Here is a 21,350-nt window from a genome sequence, read left to right as displayed (position 1 = left end):
GATGGAAACTGGATGCATGCAGCAACGTGTTCCCAGAGGTGTGTTTCCTAAAAAGTTGTCTCTAATCTTTTTTTCAAACATACACTGTGAGATCTAGGAAATTAACCTCCGTATTGCTAATATTTATTGAGTGTAAATTAAGATAGCTTATCTCGATCTTGCTCAAGGATACTTTGGTGCTTTCCTTCGTGCCCTTCCACACAAGGAAAGGCCATCAATGTACCTGCTGCAATTTATTACACGCTCTGCCCAGTATTGGTGATATTCGGTTTGGATCCCCTGCTCCTCCCACCAGCCCATATGCAAATTAGCATAGGTGTGGGTGAAGGAGTTGCCCTTCGCTGTACCGCAGATCTGGTGGAACAACTTTTTGTTAAAGAGAAAGAAATGGCACTCCATGCATCTCTGGATCAGTTTGACGGAAAAGGCATCTTTGTGGTAAAAGTAAGCATGGTAAAGTCATAATACTAATAAACACACATAGAGACATGCAGCAGATGTGACCCTCGAACTTTTGTTTACCACACAAGGGGTACAAAGCCAACTAAGAAATATAATTTTTAAAATGTTGTTCTTACACCAAAGCACACATGCAACATTGTGTGCATTGGGAAAGAAGCTAACATTATGAAAACGACAAATATGCATTTCTACAATTATTGTATACAATGCAGAAGGATGACACTAAGCATATTAAATTGCCAAGCAACAAAAAAAGAAACTTGAGTATCCACATTATGCTAGAGTGTTATACATAGTGGAAAGCACGTTCCAAGAGATCAAAGGAATGCTTGTTCATAGTACATAAGCATCAGACCGAAAGGCATCCCAATAGACAACTAAAGTGAACTGTTAATTGCTGCAAAGTATTAGGCGATTTCCCAAAGAAAAAAATATGTGCTTAGGTACTTTCTTTAATTTTAGAGGAACAAATTTCACTAGCAGATTAAGAACCTTAAAAACAGACAGAAATAGAAACATAAAACATTTGGACAATTTATATATTTTACTGTCTGTTCAGGTCTCTGACCAAGCAGCATATGGGTCAGAAATGTTTGTTGGCAAGCTATAAAGATAACATTATGCTCTCTTCACGGACTAAATGACCTAGAAATCTTAGCAGGTACATATATTTTCATGCATAAATATGTGCCTCAAAAAACAAGGCAAAGCCAAGACAGCTTCTGGTAAAAAAGGGCCACAGAATCTACAATATGCCTTACAGAAGCTATACAGAGAGCAGTTCTCTTGAAGTCCTCACACCAAAAAAAAAAGGATAATGTTACTTACCCCGTAAGCATCTGTTCTTGGCATGTAGAACTGTAAATTGACATGCGTTACATACTCCTGCCATCTAGTGTTGGGTCCAGATGTATGCAAGTTGTTTTTCTTCAAAGAAGTCTATCCAGTCGCAAGGTAGGTGACTCCTCCTTTCGGTGATAGTGCGCATGGGCATCGACTCCATTGTTAGATTGTTTTACCACAGAGGGTGAGAATGGAGTTAGTACAGGTAGAATAGAGATGTCCATGAGCATGTATGTAAAGTAAGAAAACTGCAACAGGCATAAGTACCCGGGGAGGCTGGTGGGCGCATGTGAATCTACAGCTCTACATGCCAAGAACAGATGCTTACTGGGTAAGTATTATTATCCGTTCAAGGCAGTGAGCTGTTGATCACATGCTTTGCATAGACTATACAGCAGTAAATTCCCAAAGCGGTGGCTAACCTTTAGCTTTAGCAGTTGTTTGAAAAACTGTTTGAAGTACTGCCTGGCTTACATTAGCTTGTTGCCTCGCTAACACATCTACACAATCATGTTTGGTGAATGTGTGCGGTGTAGACCATGTTGCTGCCTTACAGGTGTCAGCTAGGGGAATATTCCCTAAGAAAGTCATAGTAGCCCCTATTTTACGGGTGGAATGCGCTCTAGTGGGTATTGTCAAGGTAATTTTCGCCTTCACATAACATGCTTGGATACATTTCATGATTCATCTTGCAATGCATGATTTAGAAATAGGATTGCCTTTGTGTGATGGTGAAAAAGCAACAAAGAGCTGTTTTGTCTTACAAAAATCTTTTGTTCATTCCACATAATATAGTAGAGCTCTTCTAACATCTAGTGTGTGTAGAGCTCGTTCTGCTACAGAATCAGGTTGAGGAAAGAACACAGGTAACTCAAATGACTGATTGATGTGAAGAGCAGAAACCACTTTAGGAAGAAATGTGGGATTGGTTTGAAGAACCACTTTGTCTTTGTGAAGTTGAAAGAAAGGCTCTTGTATAGTTAGTGGCTGGAGTTCACCAACTCTCCTTAAGGAAGTGATTGCAATACGAAAAGCAACCTTCCATGAGAGAAATTGTAGTTGACACTTGTGCATTGGTTCAAAAAGTGGACCCATTAGCCTCGTAAGGACTATGTTCAAGTTCCATATTGGTGCAGGTGGAGCTCTTGGTGGTATTACTCTTTTTAGTCCTTCCATAAAGGCTTTAATCACTGGTACTCTTAATAGAGATATATGTTGTCTGTTTTGTAAGTATGCAGCTACTGCTGCTAAATACAATCAAATGGATGTGTAGGCTAATCCAGATTGCTGTAAGTGTAAGAGATAATAGATGATGTTTTGAACTGAAGCTTCAAGGGGGTTTATATTTTTACAGTGTATTAAAAAATGTTTCCACTTTGCTGCATAACATGCCCTGAAGTAGGTTTCCTAGCCTCCTTTAGGATATTCATACAATCTGGTGGTAATTGTAAATAACCAAACTCTAGGACTTCAGGAGCCAAATTGCTAGATTGAGTTCCTTGGGATTTGGATGTCTGATTTCTCCATGGATCTGAGTAAAGAGTATGGAGTTGAGATGCAGCCTTCCGTGTGGAACTACTGAGAGCTCTAGCAGGGTGGTGAACCAAGGTTGACATGCCTATGTGGGAGCTATGAGAATTAGTTTGAGGAATGATTGCCTGAGCTTCCTAACTACCAGCGGAATGAGTGAGCGAGGTGGAAAAGCATAAGCAAATATCCCTGACCAGTTCATCAATAGGGCATTGCCTTTGGAGAGCGCATGTGGGAACCTGGAGGTGAAGCTTGGGCATTTTGAGCTGTGGCGAACAGGTCTATGTGAGGAAATCCCTATTCCTGAAAGTAGGGAAGGAGAGTCTGGGGATGAAGTTCCCACTTGTGGATTTGCTGTATCTGTCTGCTGAGAAGGTCTGCAATCTGATTGTTTACTGCTGGAAGACGTTCTGCTAGGAGATACATTTTGTGATGTATGGCCCATTTCCAAATGGCTTGTGCTAGGCTTGACAGTTGGAGACAGTGTGTGTCCCCTTCTTTTTGTATATAATACATAGCTATTATGTTGTCTGTACTGTCTAGGACAGTTTTGCCTATTAGGTGAGTTTGAAAGGCTTTGAGCGCTAGAAACACTGCAAGTAGCTCTAGGTACCTTGGATTGTGTGAGTCTGTAGGTAAGCGCCCAACCAGTGAGCAATGCATCTGCTGTTAGCACTATCTGCGGAACAGGGTCGAGAAAAGGCCGCCCTTTGGATAAATGTTGTGGGTTCCACCACAGCAGAGAGCAAATCGGTGCAGCCATCAACCAACACTAGATCGGTCAACTGACCCTGCGACTGGTTCCACTGACTTGCTAAGCATTCTTGAAGGGGATGCATGTGAAGTCTTACGTGGGGAACAATTATAATGCAAAACACCATCATCCCTAGCAGTTGCATGAATACGTTTTCTTGTAATGATTAGTTGGGCCGAAATTGAGTGTGAATCCTGGCTGTATTGGGAGAGGGTAGAGCTTTCTGAGCATCTATTATGGCTCCCAGATGAGTTTGTGTGTTGGAAGGCTGTAGATGAGACTTCAACGCATTTACTGTAAACCCTAGTTGAAGTAAGTGACTAGTGGTTTGAGTGTGTTGGAGACACATTTGGTAAGTGCTGGCTTTGACGAGCCAGTCGCCCGGGTATGGGAAGAAAATGGATGCGTTGTCTTCTCAGCTGTGACTACTGCCAGACATTCGATAAATACCTTGGGAGCAGTGGTGACTCCCAATGGTATCACTTTAAATTTCTAATAATGACCCGCTATCATGCAATGAGCAGGATGAATTGGAATGTAGAAATATGCATCTTTGTGTATAGAGTAGACATAAAATCGCCCTGCTGTAGAAGTGGGAGCACTTGTTGAAGTGTCACCAGGTGGAAATGCTCTGAAAGTATTTAGAAGTTTAGTTCTCTGATGTCTAGAATAGGTCTCAAGGAACTGTCCTTTTTGTGGATGAGAAAGTACAGGGAGTACACGCCTGTCCCTTGATGTTGTAACTGCACAGGTTCTATGCCTCCTTTGGACAGGAAAGACTGGACCTCTTGCTGAAGTAGATGTAAATGTTCTGGTGACATTTTCTGAAAATGTGGTGGAATGTTTGGAGGATTGTTGGTAAGCTCCAGGTAATAACCATATTGGGTAATTCCTAACACCCATATGTCTATGGGGAGAGATTGCCAAATGGGGAGGAATTGTAGAAGACGTCTCCCGACAGGTGTTAAATGATTGGGGTGAAGTGTAGGCAAGTCACTGCTTGTTGTAGGAGGGGAAATTGCGTGGTGTGGAACCCCTGCCTCGACCTTTGTTGTTGTTGCCTCTGTATCCTCCTCGAAAGAAGCCCCTTGTAGAGGAAGATTGACTTGCTTTTGTAGGAGCCGGCAGTATTGTCTGAGGACATGGTTTTCGACCCTCCACGGTGGAAGGATCCCCGATTAGAGGCTCCCACAGACTTGGATACTTCTGGGTCTTTTTTAATTATTTCTTATGACTCATCTACTTCGGACTGAAGAGATGTTCCTTGTCAAAAGGAGTATTTAAATTGACTGTTGTACTGTGGGTTTTAAACCAGAAATCCTCAACCATGCATGTCTCCTTAATAACGCACACGTGTTGATCTCTCTAGCTGCGGTGTCTGCAGCTTCTAAAGTGCATCTAATTGAGGAATTGGATATGAGCTTCCCTTCATGGACTAAATCCTGGGCTTTTGCTTTGTGCTCATCTACGAGGTGTTGTAGCAACTGTTCCATTTCGTCCCAGTGTGCCCTATCATATCTGGCTAGCAGGGCCTGGGTGTTGGCAATGAGCCAATGATTTGCTGCTTGGTCGGCAAAAAGTTTACCGGAGGCGTCTAATAGTTTTGACTCTTTGTCTGGAGGGGGAGAAACCCCTGTAGCCTGTGAATTGACCTGTTTACGGGCATTAGAGATCACTGAGGAGTCTAGTGGTAACTGTTCTTTAATAAAGATTGGATCTGATGGAGCAGGCTTATATTTTTTATCAATTCTGGGGGTGAGAATGCGAGCACGCACTCGATCTTTAAAGATATCATCAGCATGTCTCATTATACCTTTAAGCATAGATAGAATGTGGCTAGCCCTTTGTGTGCTACTGAGCGTTTCAAATAGGAAATCTTCCTGTAAAGATTCCTTGTGTAACAGTACCCCATGATATTCTGCAGCTCTAGCAAGTAATTCTAGATATCCTACATTGTCGTCAGGAGGGGAAGGCTTTGCAGGGTAAAGATCCGGGTCGTTATCTGTAGGTGAATCCATGTTATAATCCTTCCAGGGGTCTATTGGTAAAATATTGTCCCCCCCATCTCCAAAATCTTCATCATCATCATCATCATGTGGTCGTGGTGAAGAGTTAGTTGATGTAATCAGTAAATGCTGCAAAGGTGGAGAAGTTGGTGTAGGGAAACGTAGTGGAGGAGGAGGCAAGGTGTTAGAACCTACATTCTTCCTCTTCAAAGGAATATGGTAATGGGTGTCCTCTGACTCAGGTTTGCGTTTCTGAGGTGATTTAGTAAGAACACGTCCTGTGTCTGGATTTATGTAAAGTTCCTTTTGTTTTGCGTCCCATCTGGTTGATGGGGCGTCTAAAATCGGATCCTGCAGCTTCAGAGGAACAGTTTTAGGTTTCGGCCCTGAGGATTTCGGTGCCAGGGTAGAATGACTTTTCCGCGCGGAAGATTTCGGTGCCAAAGGAGGAGTGATTTTTGGTGTCAATGATTTCGGTTCGGATTGCGGTTTTTGGCTTCGAGCCTGAAGGTTTCGGCTCAGTGCCAGACTTTGACCGACTCAATCCTGAGCCGGAAGGCTTAGTGACGTGTTTCTGTACCGATGTCAGGGACTGAAGCCTTTTGTTTCGGTTGAATTGGAGTTTGGGTCAAGGGGCGTTCGGTGATGTTGACCATGTGGCAAGTCTTCTTCCATCTAGGAGTCTGGTTCTGGCATTGAGGCCAGTTGTTCTTGTTTTTGCTCAGCCCCTTGTATGAATTTGCGCTCAGATCCTTCACCGAAGATGTCCAGCGAGTATTTATCGTTTTGACTCTGCATTTCGCGACATCAAGCCCGATGATCACAGAGCGTTTTTTCGATCGGAACAATCTGCACGCATCGCAGTCCTGTTCGCTGTGCTCCGGAGACGAGCACAAGTTGCACAATTCACACAGATATTTGGTGTAGCACATAGGGCAGAATTTGAATGGAGTCCGTTCCATCGACTGCGAAGTGGACCGACACTGTTAGGCCGGACGGACTTCCCGAAGATCTTTGATCGAAATAGAGGTCTTCCTCGACAGGTACCATACGCAGAGAAGTGGGATACACGTTCAAAACAATAGCGATACGGGTAGAGTGGATTGCGCACCATGGAGAATCCGAAGAAACAGTTTCGGAGCGGAGCGCAGCAATACACGTCCAAACCCGATGGCTGAAAAAATAATTTAACAATAGAGTTGATGCATATGAGCACTATCACCGAAAGGAGGATTCACCTACCTCGTGACTGGAAAGACTTCTCCGAAGAAAAACAACTTGCAAACATCCCGACCCAATACTAGATGGCAGGGGTATACAAAGCATGTGATCTACAGCTCACATGCCTCGAACAAAAGAGTTCCCAAAAAGAGAGCACTCGTGGAAGAATAGAAGGAGGTAATCAGGGAGGTAATAAAAAGGCTATGATCCAAAGGAGGGACTAACTCAAACTGGACAGCCTAATAAAACAAAGCCATCGAACAGAAAACATGCAAATGTGAGTGACAAAAGGCAAAGCCAATGGTAAACAGTGGGCAGAATGCATTTCTAGGTCAGCTTCTAGCATGTCCCCAATATGTCTTTGCAACCAGACAGCTGCACTGACTGGTAGGCTTCGACCTAAAGAGTAGGGTGTAATCCCAAAGCAGGCTTAATTTTTGGGACAATATCTGCCTTCATGGTGGTGTATGTTTTGGCTCTTGCTGACCTCCTAGAAGTGATAAAATGGAAAAACAACACTAAAAAATTAGATATAAACATTTAATAAAATAACTGCATTGAAAGTCTTTTCCGGTATTGAACAGTATTAAGTTGCTTTTTGTGCCAATAGTTCAAAGTCTGGCCTGGTATTGCAAAGATTGCGGGTTCTCAACAGAAACTGGATAACGTTGCTTTAGAATTCACTCTGTGCAAAAGTAGGGTTGTAACGTTTGTCTGTACTTTTCGGACACTTGACAAAGTGGACTGGTCCTTGCAACACGTCTGGATTTGAATAATTATAGACAGAAACGAGCAGCTTTTCCCCACCACAGTCACTATTTGTAAACATGAGATTTTCTGTTGTCGTCGATATCCAGCGGTAGCTCAGACCAACAATCCAGACAGGAAGGCCATTGTCACTGGGCAGGCTTCACTAAGGGCAAGTACCACTGGAAAAAAGTTTCATAAATGCGCATTAAAATCACAGTAATGATAACAAAAGGCTCACAGTATATTAGCATAGTAGCACATGACTTTGCGTAACAGCTAGGGATGCCAAACATTAGGGTGCCCATCGAATCTCCACCACTTGGGGCAGTGCCCATATGCCACTGAAGGCTCAGCAGTTTAAAGCATTTGTTTCAAACATAGAGTTTATGATCTAGGCTTTGGGACCTCTGTGGGGACGCAGTGAAGCAGAATATGCTTTTAGAGGGGCCAAAGATGGTTCAACACCAAAGACTGGATGGATGCATTAGGTCTGTGTGTCAATCAGTGTTACATAGATTTGACATAAATTGAATTGGAACTGTTGCATTATTGCATATATTATTCACCATAAAAACAAACTCATCAGCTGAAGAAAGGTACCGTAGCACTAGATTTGCCAAAATCGATGTCATTACTCTGTCGGCGGTTCGGCTGGGCATTCCCTTTGCCCTACCTATTGTACTGTCTGGTTCCTACTTACCTTGTTCCAAGAGACAATTTAAGGCATGGGCAAAGTGGGTAGTTGCCCAGAGTTACCACTTTCCAAGGCGCTCCTAGTTAAAGTGATTGAGGAAATCAAGTGCCACATATGAACACCAGATTTTTTAATTTTAAAGGTGTGCAGGCTTATCACAAGCTTGGAGGGCATCCCTGGCCTGAAAAAATAGAAAACTCCCAATCTCATGCAGTTGGTGTTGAGTTATTGCAAATTAACACACATTGGCAAAGCACATAGATCAAACATTTGTCTGCTGATGGCAATATACCAATAGTGTTTGACAACAGGGACATGCTTCCTGTACCCCGTGTCATAGGGTAACGTTCCCAATTAGGGTAAGTTTGGTTTGCTATGTGAATGGGCGTGCTTGCACCTCGTTTATGGGAAGGTACTTTTTTCACTAGTGACACATGGTTTGCTAAGTTGTTCTCAGGCATGAAATAATGAACACTAAATATGTGTGACACCACAAATGCTCACAATGAGAGACCTGCATGGTTTTTCAGCACAGTTTGCTTGATCGCATGTGTTTTTTTGCTACACCATAGTCTTTTCTGCACAGTGTGACGATTTTTGAGCGGTAGCTACTTGCACCATCACCCTTATTCTGTGAAGCAAACAATAATATCTATGTTACTTTCATGAGGACTATGCTAAGATCTAATAACTAAGATATGATTATTAATCCTTCTCTTTTAGGAACCATGATCCAACAAATATGCGAGTAATTAACTCACGTTGCATGCAAGTTCGCTTTTCATGCATTACTCTAATTGAATGAGTGTGTTGTAGGGGCAATGAAATACTGACGTCCCGACGAAAGCCCTGGACTCGAGAGGCCTGAGCACAGGGGCTGAAGCATGTCAACGGCGAATTAGGGTCATAGGACCATAATATCCTTACCACCCCCATTAAGATATTCTTAACTTATATCCAAACAAACTGTTAATAAAGGGTTTCACTGGCTTATTTGAGTTTTTTTAATCTATACTAGGTACCTAGGTCACTTCACTATTCAAAGTGCTCCCTGAGATATAGTTGAGTCCATCCTGGTTTTTAGGGACCAGGATGAGACCCGATGGTGAAGCATACCACTGCTAGAGTGGGTGAGGGTCTAACGTCAAGAACAATAGTTATTTTTCTTTGAAAATATAAGATAGGATATGTGATTAGGAAAGGGTAACATTCTGTAGAGGCAAGGTATATCCTTTCTTGTTGTTGTTTTGACCTTAGAGATCAACTTAAGTCCTACTGCCTTAACACTCACATTGGGTGGGTGGGAGGTGATTTCTTCAGTCATTCTAACCCAAGTGCTTCTTACATTTTCTGAATGGAAGCAGTTCTAGATGGGCACCGCCAAACTATCCTCTAACCTGAATCTCGTAATCCAAAGGTTTATGATCCAAGTCCTCACAATTCAGGTCACACATACAGTGTCCATATGTGGCTAGTATATTGGTCTGTGGATTGTCTATGGAGATGCTATCCCTCACTCCCATGTCTATTTGTTCTCTCCAATAATCTGGAATGGGTGTCTGAGTAATCCGCTAACCATCTGCTCTGTGGGAGCCATGACCCCACCTGGAGTAAGGGAGTTGGTTATCTAAATGATACATCCCCAAGAGTGTTGGCGGCCTTACATGTTAGACCAAACATGGTACCCACCTGTTCGTCCTCTTAGCACTTTCTAGGAGGAGGTAGGTCTGCTTCTGACTAACAAAGTGGGTGAGGTTGTGGGGGTTTTCTCAGAAGATGATCCTCCCTTGGCTCAGACAGACCTAGCATCTGCTGGTTGAACTCTAACCCCCCCTAGAGCCTGCCCCATATTTGGCAGTCCCCATGACACCAAGCAGGATAGCCCAAGGGAAGACATTGTGGGGTGCTTATGGAAATAAAATGGAGCAATTTAGAATTCTCCAATACCATTCTCGCGCTGACTTCTCCTAGACAGACTTTGTGCTCTTTTCCTTACATAACAGATTTCTTATGGAATATGTATGAGGCTGAATAATGTCGCAGTAAACTGTGCTATTTTTCCATTATTGTCACCTTCTCATGATTTTAATTTAATAAGCATCTCCAGCGCTAACCTTCTGTAATAGCTTCTAGTAAGCAATGCCCCTCCTTTTCACATATTTTTATTGAATTGCCAGCTAGCCTAGAATACCATGTACCTCAAATCTTACATAAAGGAAAAGCAGGACACCTGGAAATGCCCAGGGTGTTTAGGCTTGGGAGCGGCTAAGTAGTACAAGAAACTTGAACGTAACTCGAAAATAGCCTTTTGTGACACAGGGCTCTTACAAACCAATCCGTTAAAGACCAGGAAGGAGTGTTGTGCTCTTAAAGTGGAACTCCGCTGATAGGTACATGTATACAGAAAGGACACAATATTATTTTGAATGCGGCAGGAAGACAAATAAATGTCTAAATGCTATTTTTCTTTATAGCTTTGTGAGGCAGACTTAATTTTTTATGGTCGACCTTGCGAGTGCATGCGCTAGTGCAAGCGTCTTGCTTGTGAGACACTACTTTTTAAAAAAGGGCTTGGAACCCTACCATTGCTTACCATTTGTTGGCTGCAGTGACCCTCTACTTTGCAGCCACCTTAATTGGCCAGTGCTGGCCAAACGTAATTTTACGATCCTTTCTGTGGAGCAGGGACAGAGCAAAGATTAATAAAACGTAATCAGTGCCCGTACGCTGCTCCCGATGTGATGTTACTACTTCTTGCCCCTTCCAACTTGCCCTGCCCGCTGCTCCCTCTATAGCACTTGCCTTTTTAAAGCACAAATAATCATGGCCGGAACAATTTAATATCCTCTTTTATAATTATATTTCCCATGATCAACATTCCTCCCCCTTACAATAGACGCGAAAACGGTCACTGCATTAATAATTCACAGGTGACCAGGTCAAGTTCCACTCCATATTCATAGCCTAGTTCTAAATTTTGCTTTTGTACAGAAAAACGGCAGAATACATAGGAGCAACACTGACGTGCAGCTACACAGATAGGAGCTATTTCCCTGCTGTTGTCCCCAATCTACTCTACCCCACTTCACTAATCTACACCAATCTACCCCACTTTCCTCTCCTCCAATCTTTCTCACTCCACCCTACCCCAATCGAACCCACTCTACCAGGCTCCATTCCAATCTATCCTACTCAACTCCAATTTGCCCTACTCTACCCCACTCCAATCTACACCATTCTACCCCACTAGACCCCACTCTAATTCACTCAACTCTACCCCACTACAATTTACGCCAATCCACCCCACTCAAATCTACACCATTTCACTCTACCCCACCCCAATCTACCCCACTCCACTCTACCTCAATCTAACCCCCACCACTTTACACTAATATTCCCCACTCCTCTCCAATCTACCCCACTACACTCTACCCCAATCCAATCTACCAAAAGCTACCCTGCTCTAACCCACGCCAATCTACCCCACCCCAATCTACCCCACCCCAATCTACCCCACCCCAATCTACCCCACCCCAATCTACCCCACCCCAATCTATCTCACTCTAATACAATCTACCCCAATCTACCACATTCTACCCCAATCTACCACACTCTACCCCAATCTACCACACAGCAATGTACCCCGATCCACCACAGTAACTTTTATCCTAGCTGACAAGCAGCCACATAAATGTACAACATGACTCAAACACATTGCCAAAGCCAATAGCTCTCGCCTTAGAGAGACCTATTTGCTTTGCCAATGCTTGTTTTATTTGCATGTTCGCAAATGTAGGGGAATACTTACAATTATAACTTGCGCAATGCACATCGGAAAATACATCACTAAATATGAAAAGTTATTACCTCTTCAGTCATTCCTGCTGTTTTTCGACCTTCTGTGTTGAACGGCGGCTTTAGGTAGCCTTTGAAATATAAGGGTACAAGTTCATGGAAGGTAGACAGGCAGTCCTGTACATGGAATTCAATGGAAGGAACGTTAGTGGCCAGCAAAGCATAGAACACAGGGCTCCCAGAAACAAAACCATTGCTTACTTCATAAAATACATTTTACAATAGATGGCGTTTTTATGTTCTGTGCAAACACAACACTCATGCATTTCTGTAAACATTCAAACTAACCGGTATGAAATTGTATTTATTTAGCTAAACATTTTACAGTGCTGAGGTAAAAACTAAACGGGGTACACGTTTCATCAACCTGTAAATGACTAATGATCAAACTGTAGCATTTTAAAAGTTTAACTTTTTTTAAATTTGTTAGAAAATGACATTTAGATCTGTAGTTACGAAAAATTCTATTTGTGACTTAGATAGAGATGCCTTGTAAATGTAGATGTCTGTGACCCCTCTTAACAGTAAGTTTGGTTCCACAGCGGTAAATAACAAATTCCTGCAGGGCCCAAACAATTGCTAAATGGTATCTCTTGGCAGTGGGATTTTTTAGGTCTCGTCCTTTACCATTCCGAAGGAATGGGAAATGGCCGAGAATTCAAGTGCTCAAACTGATTGTCAAACCACCGCTTTTTTTCGTGGCGTTTTCTTCGAGTGCACATACAGGCACGCGCTTTTGGCCCATACACTTTCATGGCCATCTGTTCCTGTTCCTCAATGTCCCTCCCACCCTTCGTTTGATCTTGCCACGAGTTCAGGCTAATGGCCCTCCCCCCTCCCCCAGCACAGAGCGCGCATCGCGGCCGCACAGCACATCAAAGGGCTTCTCCCAGCGTGTGCTGTGCGGCTTCTCCTCCCCTAATTATGTGGCCGGCCGTACTTGTGTTTCCTGGCCGCTTCCCGGCCGCTCTTGTATTTAATTAGCAGCAGCAGCAGCATTTCTCCTGCGCCAGGCCACATCAAAGGCTCTGTGCCACTTTCACCCACACAGCAACACTTACAGACACGCAACGCCACTCACACCCACGCAAGCCCACTATCATCCACGCAACACCACACTCACCCACGCAATGCCACTCATCTAAGCAACCCCACTCATCCACGCAACCCCACTCATCTAAGCAACCCCACTCATCCACGCAACGCCACTCACACGCGCAACGCCACTCACACACGCAACGCCACTCACACACGCAACGCCACTCACACACGCAACGCCACTCACACACGCAACGCCACTCACACACGCAACGCCACTCACACACGCAACGCCACTCATGCACGCAACGCCTCTCACGCACGCAACGCCACTCAAACACGCAACGCCTCTCACACACGCAACGCCTCTCACACACGCAACGCGACTCACACGCGCAACGCCACTCATACGTGCAACGCCACTCACGCGCGCAACGCCACTCACGCGCGCAACGCCACTCACGCGCGCAACGCCACTCACACATGCAACGCCACTCACGCGCGCAACGCCACTCACGCGCGCAATGCCACTCACGCGCGCAACGCCACTCACACGCGCAACGCCACTCACACACGCAACGCCACTCACACGCGCAACGCCACTCACACGCGCAACACCACTCACACGCGCAACGCCACTGACACGCGCAACGCCACTGACACGCGCAACGCCACTGACACGCGCAACGCCACTCACACGCGCAACTCCACTCACACGCGTAACTCCACTCACACGCGCAACGCCACTCACACGCGCAACGCCACTCACACGCGCAACGCCACTCACACGCGCAACGCCACTCACACTCACACGCGCAACGCCACTCACACGCGCAACTCCACTCACACGCGCAACGCCACTCACATGCGCAACGCCACTCACACGCACAACGCCACTCACACGCGCAACGCCACTCACACGCGCAACGCCACTCACACGCGCAACCCCACTCACACGCGCAATGCCACTCACACGCGCAACGCCACTCACACGCGCAACGCCACTCACACGCGCAACGCCACTCACACGCGCAACGCCACTCACACGCGCAACGCCACTCACACGCGCAACGCCACTCACACGCGCAACGCCACTCACACGCGCAACGCCACTCGCACACGCAACGCCACTCGCACGCGCAATGCCACTCGCACGCGCAACGCCACTCGCACACGCAACGCCACTCGCACACGCAACGCCACTCGCACAGGCAACGCCACTCACACAGGCAACGCCACTCACACAGGCAACGCCACTGACACAGGCAACGCCACTCACACATTGTGGGTGCAGATTGTGGGTGCAGATTGTGGGTGCAGATTCAGAGAAAACTCAGCAGCACCACCACCATTGCAATGCAATAGGTCTCGTTTTAACGCAAATTTAAGCTATAGGCCTTGTAAATGGCAAAGCCTTTCATTTATGTTCCAAAAACCAGAACGCAAAAATAAAGGGCATAATCATTTACAATGCTAATAGTTCAGACTCGCGTTATTGCGAGACCTATTGCATTTTCAATGCTTGTTTTCTTCTTGGTTACTCATTTTGGGGGGGGAAAGTAAACAGTTGGTTCCTATTCTCATCACAATGTATTGGTAAGAGTACAAACACACATTTGTTTGGGGGGCTCTGAGTAGGCCAGGATTGATCAGAAAATGGGTAAAGTGCAAAATAACATGTTAGCCTTCAGGAAAAAAACTAAAGGTCTACTTGACCAGTTTGGCATTATTTTAGATAACCGGCCTCTGGGTTGTTGGGCGTTCTATAAATACAGTCACTGAATAGTGTTTCTTGTTCCGGAGCTTCACTACGAAGTCAAAGGGGCCAGGGAGACAAATGAAGGCTCTTTTCTACTGAAAATTCATTAGTCGGTATCACCTGCCAAAATGCCTTGTGCAGGCCCAGGGTGGTTAGAAAATCAGGACAACATGAGTGGTGCAATGCATCATCTGCCTTGGGGTGAGGCGTGCATCATGTACTAGAATCCTATGTAAATATTCGGCGCATTGGCTGATCTCCATTGGTTACCCGTCCAACAGAGAATCTCCTTTAAGGCGCTGTGCCTTGTCTTCAAGGCTTTGCATGAACAGGGGCCGATACCGCTCCAGAATCTTTTCTCCTGGTACTGCGCTGCCAGACTTCTAAGATCCTCCTCCGCGCTTCTAGTGACGGTCCCTAGGATCAATAGAGTGAGGATGGGTGACCGTGCTTTTGGTTTCACGGCCGCTACTCTTTGGAACACCCTCCCGCTGACACTGAGGTGTAGACAAGATTTTAGTTCTTTTAAAAAGGACCTTAAGACCTTTCTGTTCCCCAGAGTAATGTAATGGTAGTCTGCTTGCAGGATAGACGCAGTCTCAGCGCCAGGATACCCTTTGGGTGGCAGCCGCGCTTAATAAGTAAATAAATAAATAAATAAAATATTCAAATGATATGCAAATCAAGTAGACCGAGCCTTTTATGATAAAAGAAGGGCAGTATGAGCCCCCGAAAACGAGTGGTTTGAAATACATTCGGACCAATCATCTCCTTGATCTTATTTCCGCAGTCTTGACGATCTTGCTCCAAAAACTTGTAATTATTTAATTTTATTACAGGACTGACTTGAGTGTCTATTTCTAGCATACAAAGTGTGCCAGTTTAGAACTGAAGCCCATCCACCTGCGTAGCTTTCTAATGATACATTAAAATCCATTTTCATCACTGAAAGGTACTACTTGAGTATAATATTTGCCTTCCTATTGCAAGATGCCAGGAACTGTTTCTTAATTTAGTGAGCTGGTTTCACAGATTGCGGTATTGTATAAGGTGCGCTGAAAAGTCTTTCAATCCATTCCAGGGACCCGAATTAAGATCTCAAACCCCCACAGTGCAGGCTTGCCCCTGGGCGGTCAACTTAAACAAAGTACAGATGTAATTTATTAAAAACAAGTAGGAAGTCATTATGTGAAAGTATTGCTTTCAGCTAGAATGAGAGTGGGCAAGCTATGTTTCACACACACACACACACCCTTGTTTTACTGCCCCAATGATAGTAATTACCCGCCTTCTTTAAACATCTCGACCCCACCACTCCTTTGGGCCCTAGACAACAACTTGATCAACCCTTTCATAATCCCAACTGCCCAGCCTTCAGGCCCATGACATTCGTATCACCACTCTCAAGCAGCCTCCTGGAGGCCATCACATGCCAAGTGCCTATCCTAAATCCCACCCCTGTGACCCATTGACCATCCTGACCCACCCCCTGGCTGATTTAGACAGGCCCCAGCCCCTTGAAAAACTTCACAGTGCTGGCAAGGAATATCCCTAGCACAAGTCCTTTGGCAGATGTGTCCCTGATGTAAACTAAACTCCCTCTGGTCATGTAAACAGATGGAGGCTCTGCAAAATAGAAAATAAACAAATAGACAAAGGTGTAACAGTAAAAAGTGTAGGATTGTAATCATTGAAATATCCTTTATAAAAACTCACTTGATATTTTGACCCAATACTTTAAAGGTGAAACATCCACGCTGTTGTCTAAGACAGCATTAATTTCCCCATTTGACTTCCTGATGGATGAAAACTGACTGTGGCTATATAAGGCCAGGGTTGTTACAGTAATGTAAATGTAAATGAACATGTATTTATATAGCGCAAATCACCGACACGGTATCTAAGCGCTTGCTTAGGGAACCCGTCCTGATATTCCCCTGTGAGATACCCCGGCAGGGTGTCCACAAGGTGAAAGCCAGGCATCCCGCCGCGAGGGGCCGTAGTGGAGATTAAGCAAGCTATAGCCCAGAGTCGCTGAGAGTGACCCCGTGAGTCGAGTAGGCACCGGAACGAGAATTATCGAGTCCGTGGAATTTTTGAGCCCGAGACCCGCCGAGGCGGGGAATCGAACCCTGGTCCACGGCCGATCTCAGCTTCCGGGTCTGCCGCCTCTAACCACTGAGCCACGCTTCTCCACAGTAATTCCGTAGTGGCAACTCTCATTGGTTCCATCCTTTCCATGTGATGATGATTCATTACTTCCTGAGCTCTCTTTACTAGAGGCTTAACTTGAGAGCCCAGAATCCTAGTAAATTGAGGAAGTCAAACGGTATTAAAGAGTGTTCAGAAGGCTTGTTCTGATCTTGAAACCCCATTAAGTTAATCCATTTAGTCACAATGACATGTCTAGATCACACAAATGTACATGGGCATGTCTTGCTATGCATTTGACTCAAGAGGCAGAAATTAGATACTCAAATGTTGTGATGACAATATTGCTTCCTATCACTGTGATGCCCAATGCGGTGACTCTTGCTATGTTGTCTTCAAAAACAATTTAGTTGCTATGATCCAGGAATCTCTATGGGCACTGACTGACTGATAGGCTCAAACAACTGAATAGCATCGGCTACTATACTTGACAATGCTGGCATTATCGGGTGGAGCTTTGCGTACTATCACTCTGGTCCATTTAGCATGCTATGGGTAATTGTGACATACAAACCTTCAGGCCTCAAGTCACTGGCAGCTTTCCTGAGCTAACACAAATATTTTATTTGCATCAAATGCCGAAGCTCCTGTGAATGAGTATTACGATGGACCAGCAAACGTTTTTGCAGAGCACTCACGTAAGAAATTCTGTTCATTGCCACCTCTTGCACACACCCACTTTTCTATTCATGCACTGAACCAATGCATTACCTTATTGATAACGTAAATTAAATTGATACAAAAAGCATCCCATATATGTGACTCCAGTACTTTTGAAATTAAAAATTTCTAATTAAATGTCCGATGTAATCACTTTTGGTGTTCCTTTCCTTGAAAACTATATTCTTAATATCCGGATCCTTAACAAATTTGACCTATAACAACTTCAAAGACTAGTCAGTTAAAACTACTGCATTTTGCTTCTTCTGTGGTAACACATGAAAAGGCCCCCCCAAAAAAAATCAATACCAATCTTTTACTGGCGTCCCTCGGTTAAATCTACAGATTCTACGGTCGATATCCTGTGCCTCAAGCTCTTATAGTTAGTTCAGTTCAACTAGTTTATTTAGGGTAGCCTACCAATACAAAAAGTTATACAATCTGATTTTCTTAAACCATTAGTACAGAGTACAGCAATTCAGGAACCTTGGTTGAGTTAAGGTAGCTAATATAATGACAAATGAAAAAGAAAAACGTAAGAATGTATGCTAGCTAATTTTTTTTATTTATTCAACACCATTTCCGGTTTCCGAAGTAAAAGGTTAAAAATTCATATCTCAAAAAGTTCAACATGATTATACGGAATACAGTGTTTCATAAGGCTAATTTTAAAATGTAAAGTGCCTGTGCCTTACACAGCCATCAAGTAATTTAAAATATCACAAGAACCATCTCACTTTCCAAAAATAACAGTAGGAAACTTTACATGCACCACTCTTCTCAATTTTAAACTCCACAATTCTTTTCATGGAAGGGCACCAATAAGACTCACTTTAAGTGTATTCCCAAAATGTACAATATCTACCAATTTAGAACTCAGATTTTCAGGTGGTACGAATTTTGCCATCGCAATACTATTCTCAATGGTCAACTTAGAATATGCTTTAGTAAATAATTGCATTGCTTCTGTCAGGACCCTCTTTCTCGGCCAACCACAGTGACGTAGATTGCAGCGGCATAGAATTCAGCAGCGTACAATGCAGTGTCATAAAATGCAGTGGTGTAGATTATAGTGGTGCATAGTAGAGTGCAGTGGTGCAGAGTACAGTGATGTAGAATAGATTGGCATAGAGTACAGTGGTGTAGAGTGGGGTGATGCAGAGTGCAGTGGCATAAAGTGAAGTGTTACAGAGTAGAATGTCAGGGTGCAGCGGTGTAGAGTGGCGTAGAGTGCAGTGGCATAGAGTGCAGCTGTGTAGAGTGCAGTGGCATAGGGTGGAGTGGCGCAGAGCAGAGTGGCATTGAGTGCTGTGGCATAGTGTACATTGTTTCAGAGTAGAGTGAAGTAGCGTAGAGTGGAGTTGTGCATGGTAGAGTGCAGTGGTGTAAAGTGTCACAGAGTAAAGTGGTGTAGAGTGCAGTGGTACAGAGTAGATTAAAGTGGCGTACAGTGGATTGGCATAGAGTGCAGAGGCATAGAGTTGACTGGTGGAGGGTAGAGTGCAGTGGTGCAGAGTGGCGTAGAAAGGAGTGGCATAGAGTGGAGTTGTGCAGAGTACGTTGGAGTGGCCTAGACTGAAGTGGTGTAGAGTTTAGTGGCAAAGAGTGTAGTGGTGTGGAGTAGAGTGGCTTAGACTGCATTAGACTGTAGTGTGAGAGTATAGAGTAGTGAGGGATGAGTGCAGTGGTGCAGAGTGGTGCAGTGGCATGGACAGGTATAATGTTGAAGGGTGCAAAGTAGGGTGAAGTGGCGTGGAGCAGATTAGAGTGGAATGTTCATGATGTGGTAGCACACTGCCATTACAGACAACACATTTTCAATTGAAAGGACCATTACATTTGCACAAACATACAGTTTTACTAATAAAACTATACAACACACAAACAATCATGTGTAGAAATGGCATCCCCTAGTGTATTGATTTGTTTTGATCATATTAAAATATTTGTTTCCAACTCACTTCAGAATTAACAAAAAATGTGCATCATTTGTGAGTTCCTAATTCTGATATATTCTGAAGTACTTGCACAGTTCATTTAAATGTTGTTGTGTGCTAGGATAAAAACCTTTCCTACCCCTAGTATCCAGCAGGATGTAAAATAAATCCACAAAGAAAGAAAAGTAAACACCAAGCTTTCTCGGAAGAGAAAGCCGGCCATTTGACCTCTGTCTTTGAATGCAGCACATGTGACAAGAACAAGATTTATAGGTGAGAAGTTGTTTTGCACCTTGAGAGGGACAAACTCTCCCTGGACAGCCCAAAAACAAATAAAGCCAGCATATAGAAAAACAGAAAATGCGAGTTACAAACCTAAAAGCCAATGGTAAGCAACGGGCGAAATCCATTCCCAGGGAAGCTTTCTGAATGACCCAAAGATGTCTTTAACAAACCAGACAGCGCAGCTTTCTGGTAAGCTTAGACTGAAGAAAAGGAAGGTCAAAAAGAGGGTACCCTCAGATGAAACACCTGTCCTGCTGGACGTTAGTTCTTGTTTATTTCAGTTTTTCAGGGGCTGATCAGTAAAATCATGAATTATTGTTTGAACAGCAGTTATTTGTTAAGACAGTGGTAAGAATGGAGGTCTACAACTTGGGAGCACTCCCTCGCCTGGAAGGATTGCCGTGGGGTTCTGTTCATCCTACAAATAAGGTGTGCCAACATAACGGTTCCTGATTTCTGCAATCACCTTTGATCAATTGAGACAACCAATTTGTATTTTAAATAAATCTGAGTCCAAGTATGATAAATTCTATGGATAATACAGGCCACTTTTAGTGTGTGTCTGTCCTCAATCGGGATGATTAGTGTGATGTTATGGTTCCAACATCCAGAAACTAGTCTGACGGGAACTTGAATCATAAGAGGAGCAAGCTGTAATTTAGACTGTCCAGGAAGTAGGGAAGTGCAATAGTCTAGTTTAACTAACACTAGTCCTTTGACCACTTTTGTAAATTCTTCATCTGGGCAGAAAGGCTTTACTCCACACCGACTTCAATTTTGAAGTGTGGCCTTTTGCTATGTAGAGATTATTCAGAGCAAGCAAGAAGCCCAATGTTTTGGCAATCAACAATGAACAGGTGACAGTCCAGAATGTTGTGTGCATATAGCCAGGGTTGTATCAGAGTTTACGAGGAGGAGCGATCATGAGAAAATTGGTGTTTAATCAAATAAGTTTAAAGTAGTGATGCGCCATCCAAGATTATTTTTTTCCAAGAGTCTCTGTTAGGAAGAGGATATTTTCTGGAGGGAATACTTTCAAATAGGGCCAAGTATCATCAGCACAGAAGTATTAGATGAAGGACTGTTTTTTAAAATGAGAGAACTTAAGAAAATGCTGGTAACACTTAGTATAAATCCGATAAGATGTTTTCCATACAGCATGAGCAGACTCGCAACAGACCACCAGTTTGTGCCAGTCCTTTCCAACTGCCTGACTTGGAATCCCCGTAACAATCTACATTGCACCTACCACAAAATGCATACTACCAACAAATAGAACACAACATGCTCTGCCCCTCAATAAAAAGAAAGCTTAAAAGAAGCAAGGAGAAGAGAATAAAAACAA

The 21,350-nt window shown here is 43.9% G+C and overlaps 1 protein-coding gene across 2 annotated transcripts in view; it reads right to left on the bottom strand.

Moving 5' to 3' along the window:
- Positions 1 to 7,342: 7,342 nt before the first annotated feature.
- LOC144824035 (uncharacterized protein HI_0077-like) overlaps positions 7,343 to 21,350 on the bottom strand; it is a 105,810-nt gene continuing 91,802 nt past the window's right edge. For both annotated transcript variants that reach the window (XM_078683077.1, XM_078683075.1), the window contains 2 exons: positions 12,128 to 12,232; positions 7,343 to 7,745 (listed from right to left, as the gene is read on the bottom strand). In XM_078683077.1, coding sequence (XP_078539203.1) covers positions 7,713 to 7,745; positions 12,128 to 12,232 — 138 coding nt within the window. In that variant the 3' untranslated portion in view covers positions 7,343 to 7,712. The remainder of the gene's footprint in view (positions 7,746 to 12,127; positions 12,233 to 21,350) is intronic.

The sequence above is a fragment of the Lissotriton helveticus genome, chromosome 3_1, assembly GCF_964261635.1.
Source record: "Lissotriton helveticus chromosome 3_1, aLisHel1.1, whole genome shotgun sequence".
Lineage (NCBI taxonomy): Eukaryota > Metazoa > Chordata > Amphibia > Caudata > Salamandridae > Lissotriton > Lissotriton helveticus.
This window is presented reverse-complemented; position numbering and strand designations above follow the sequence as displayed.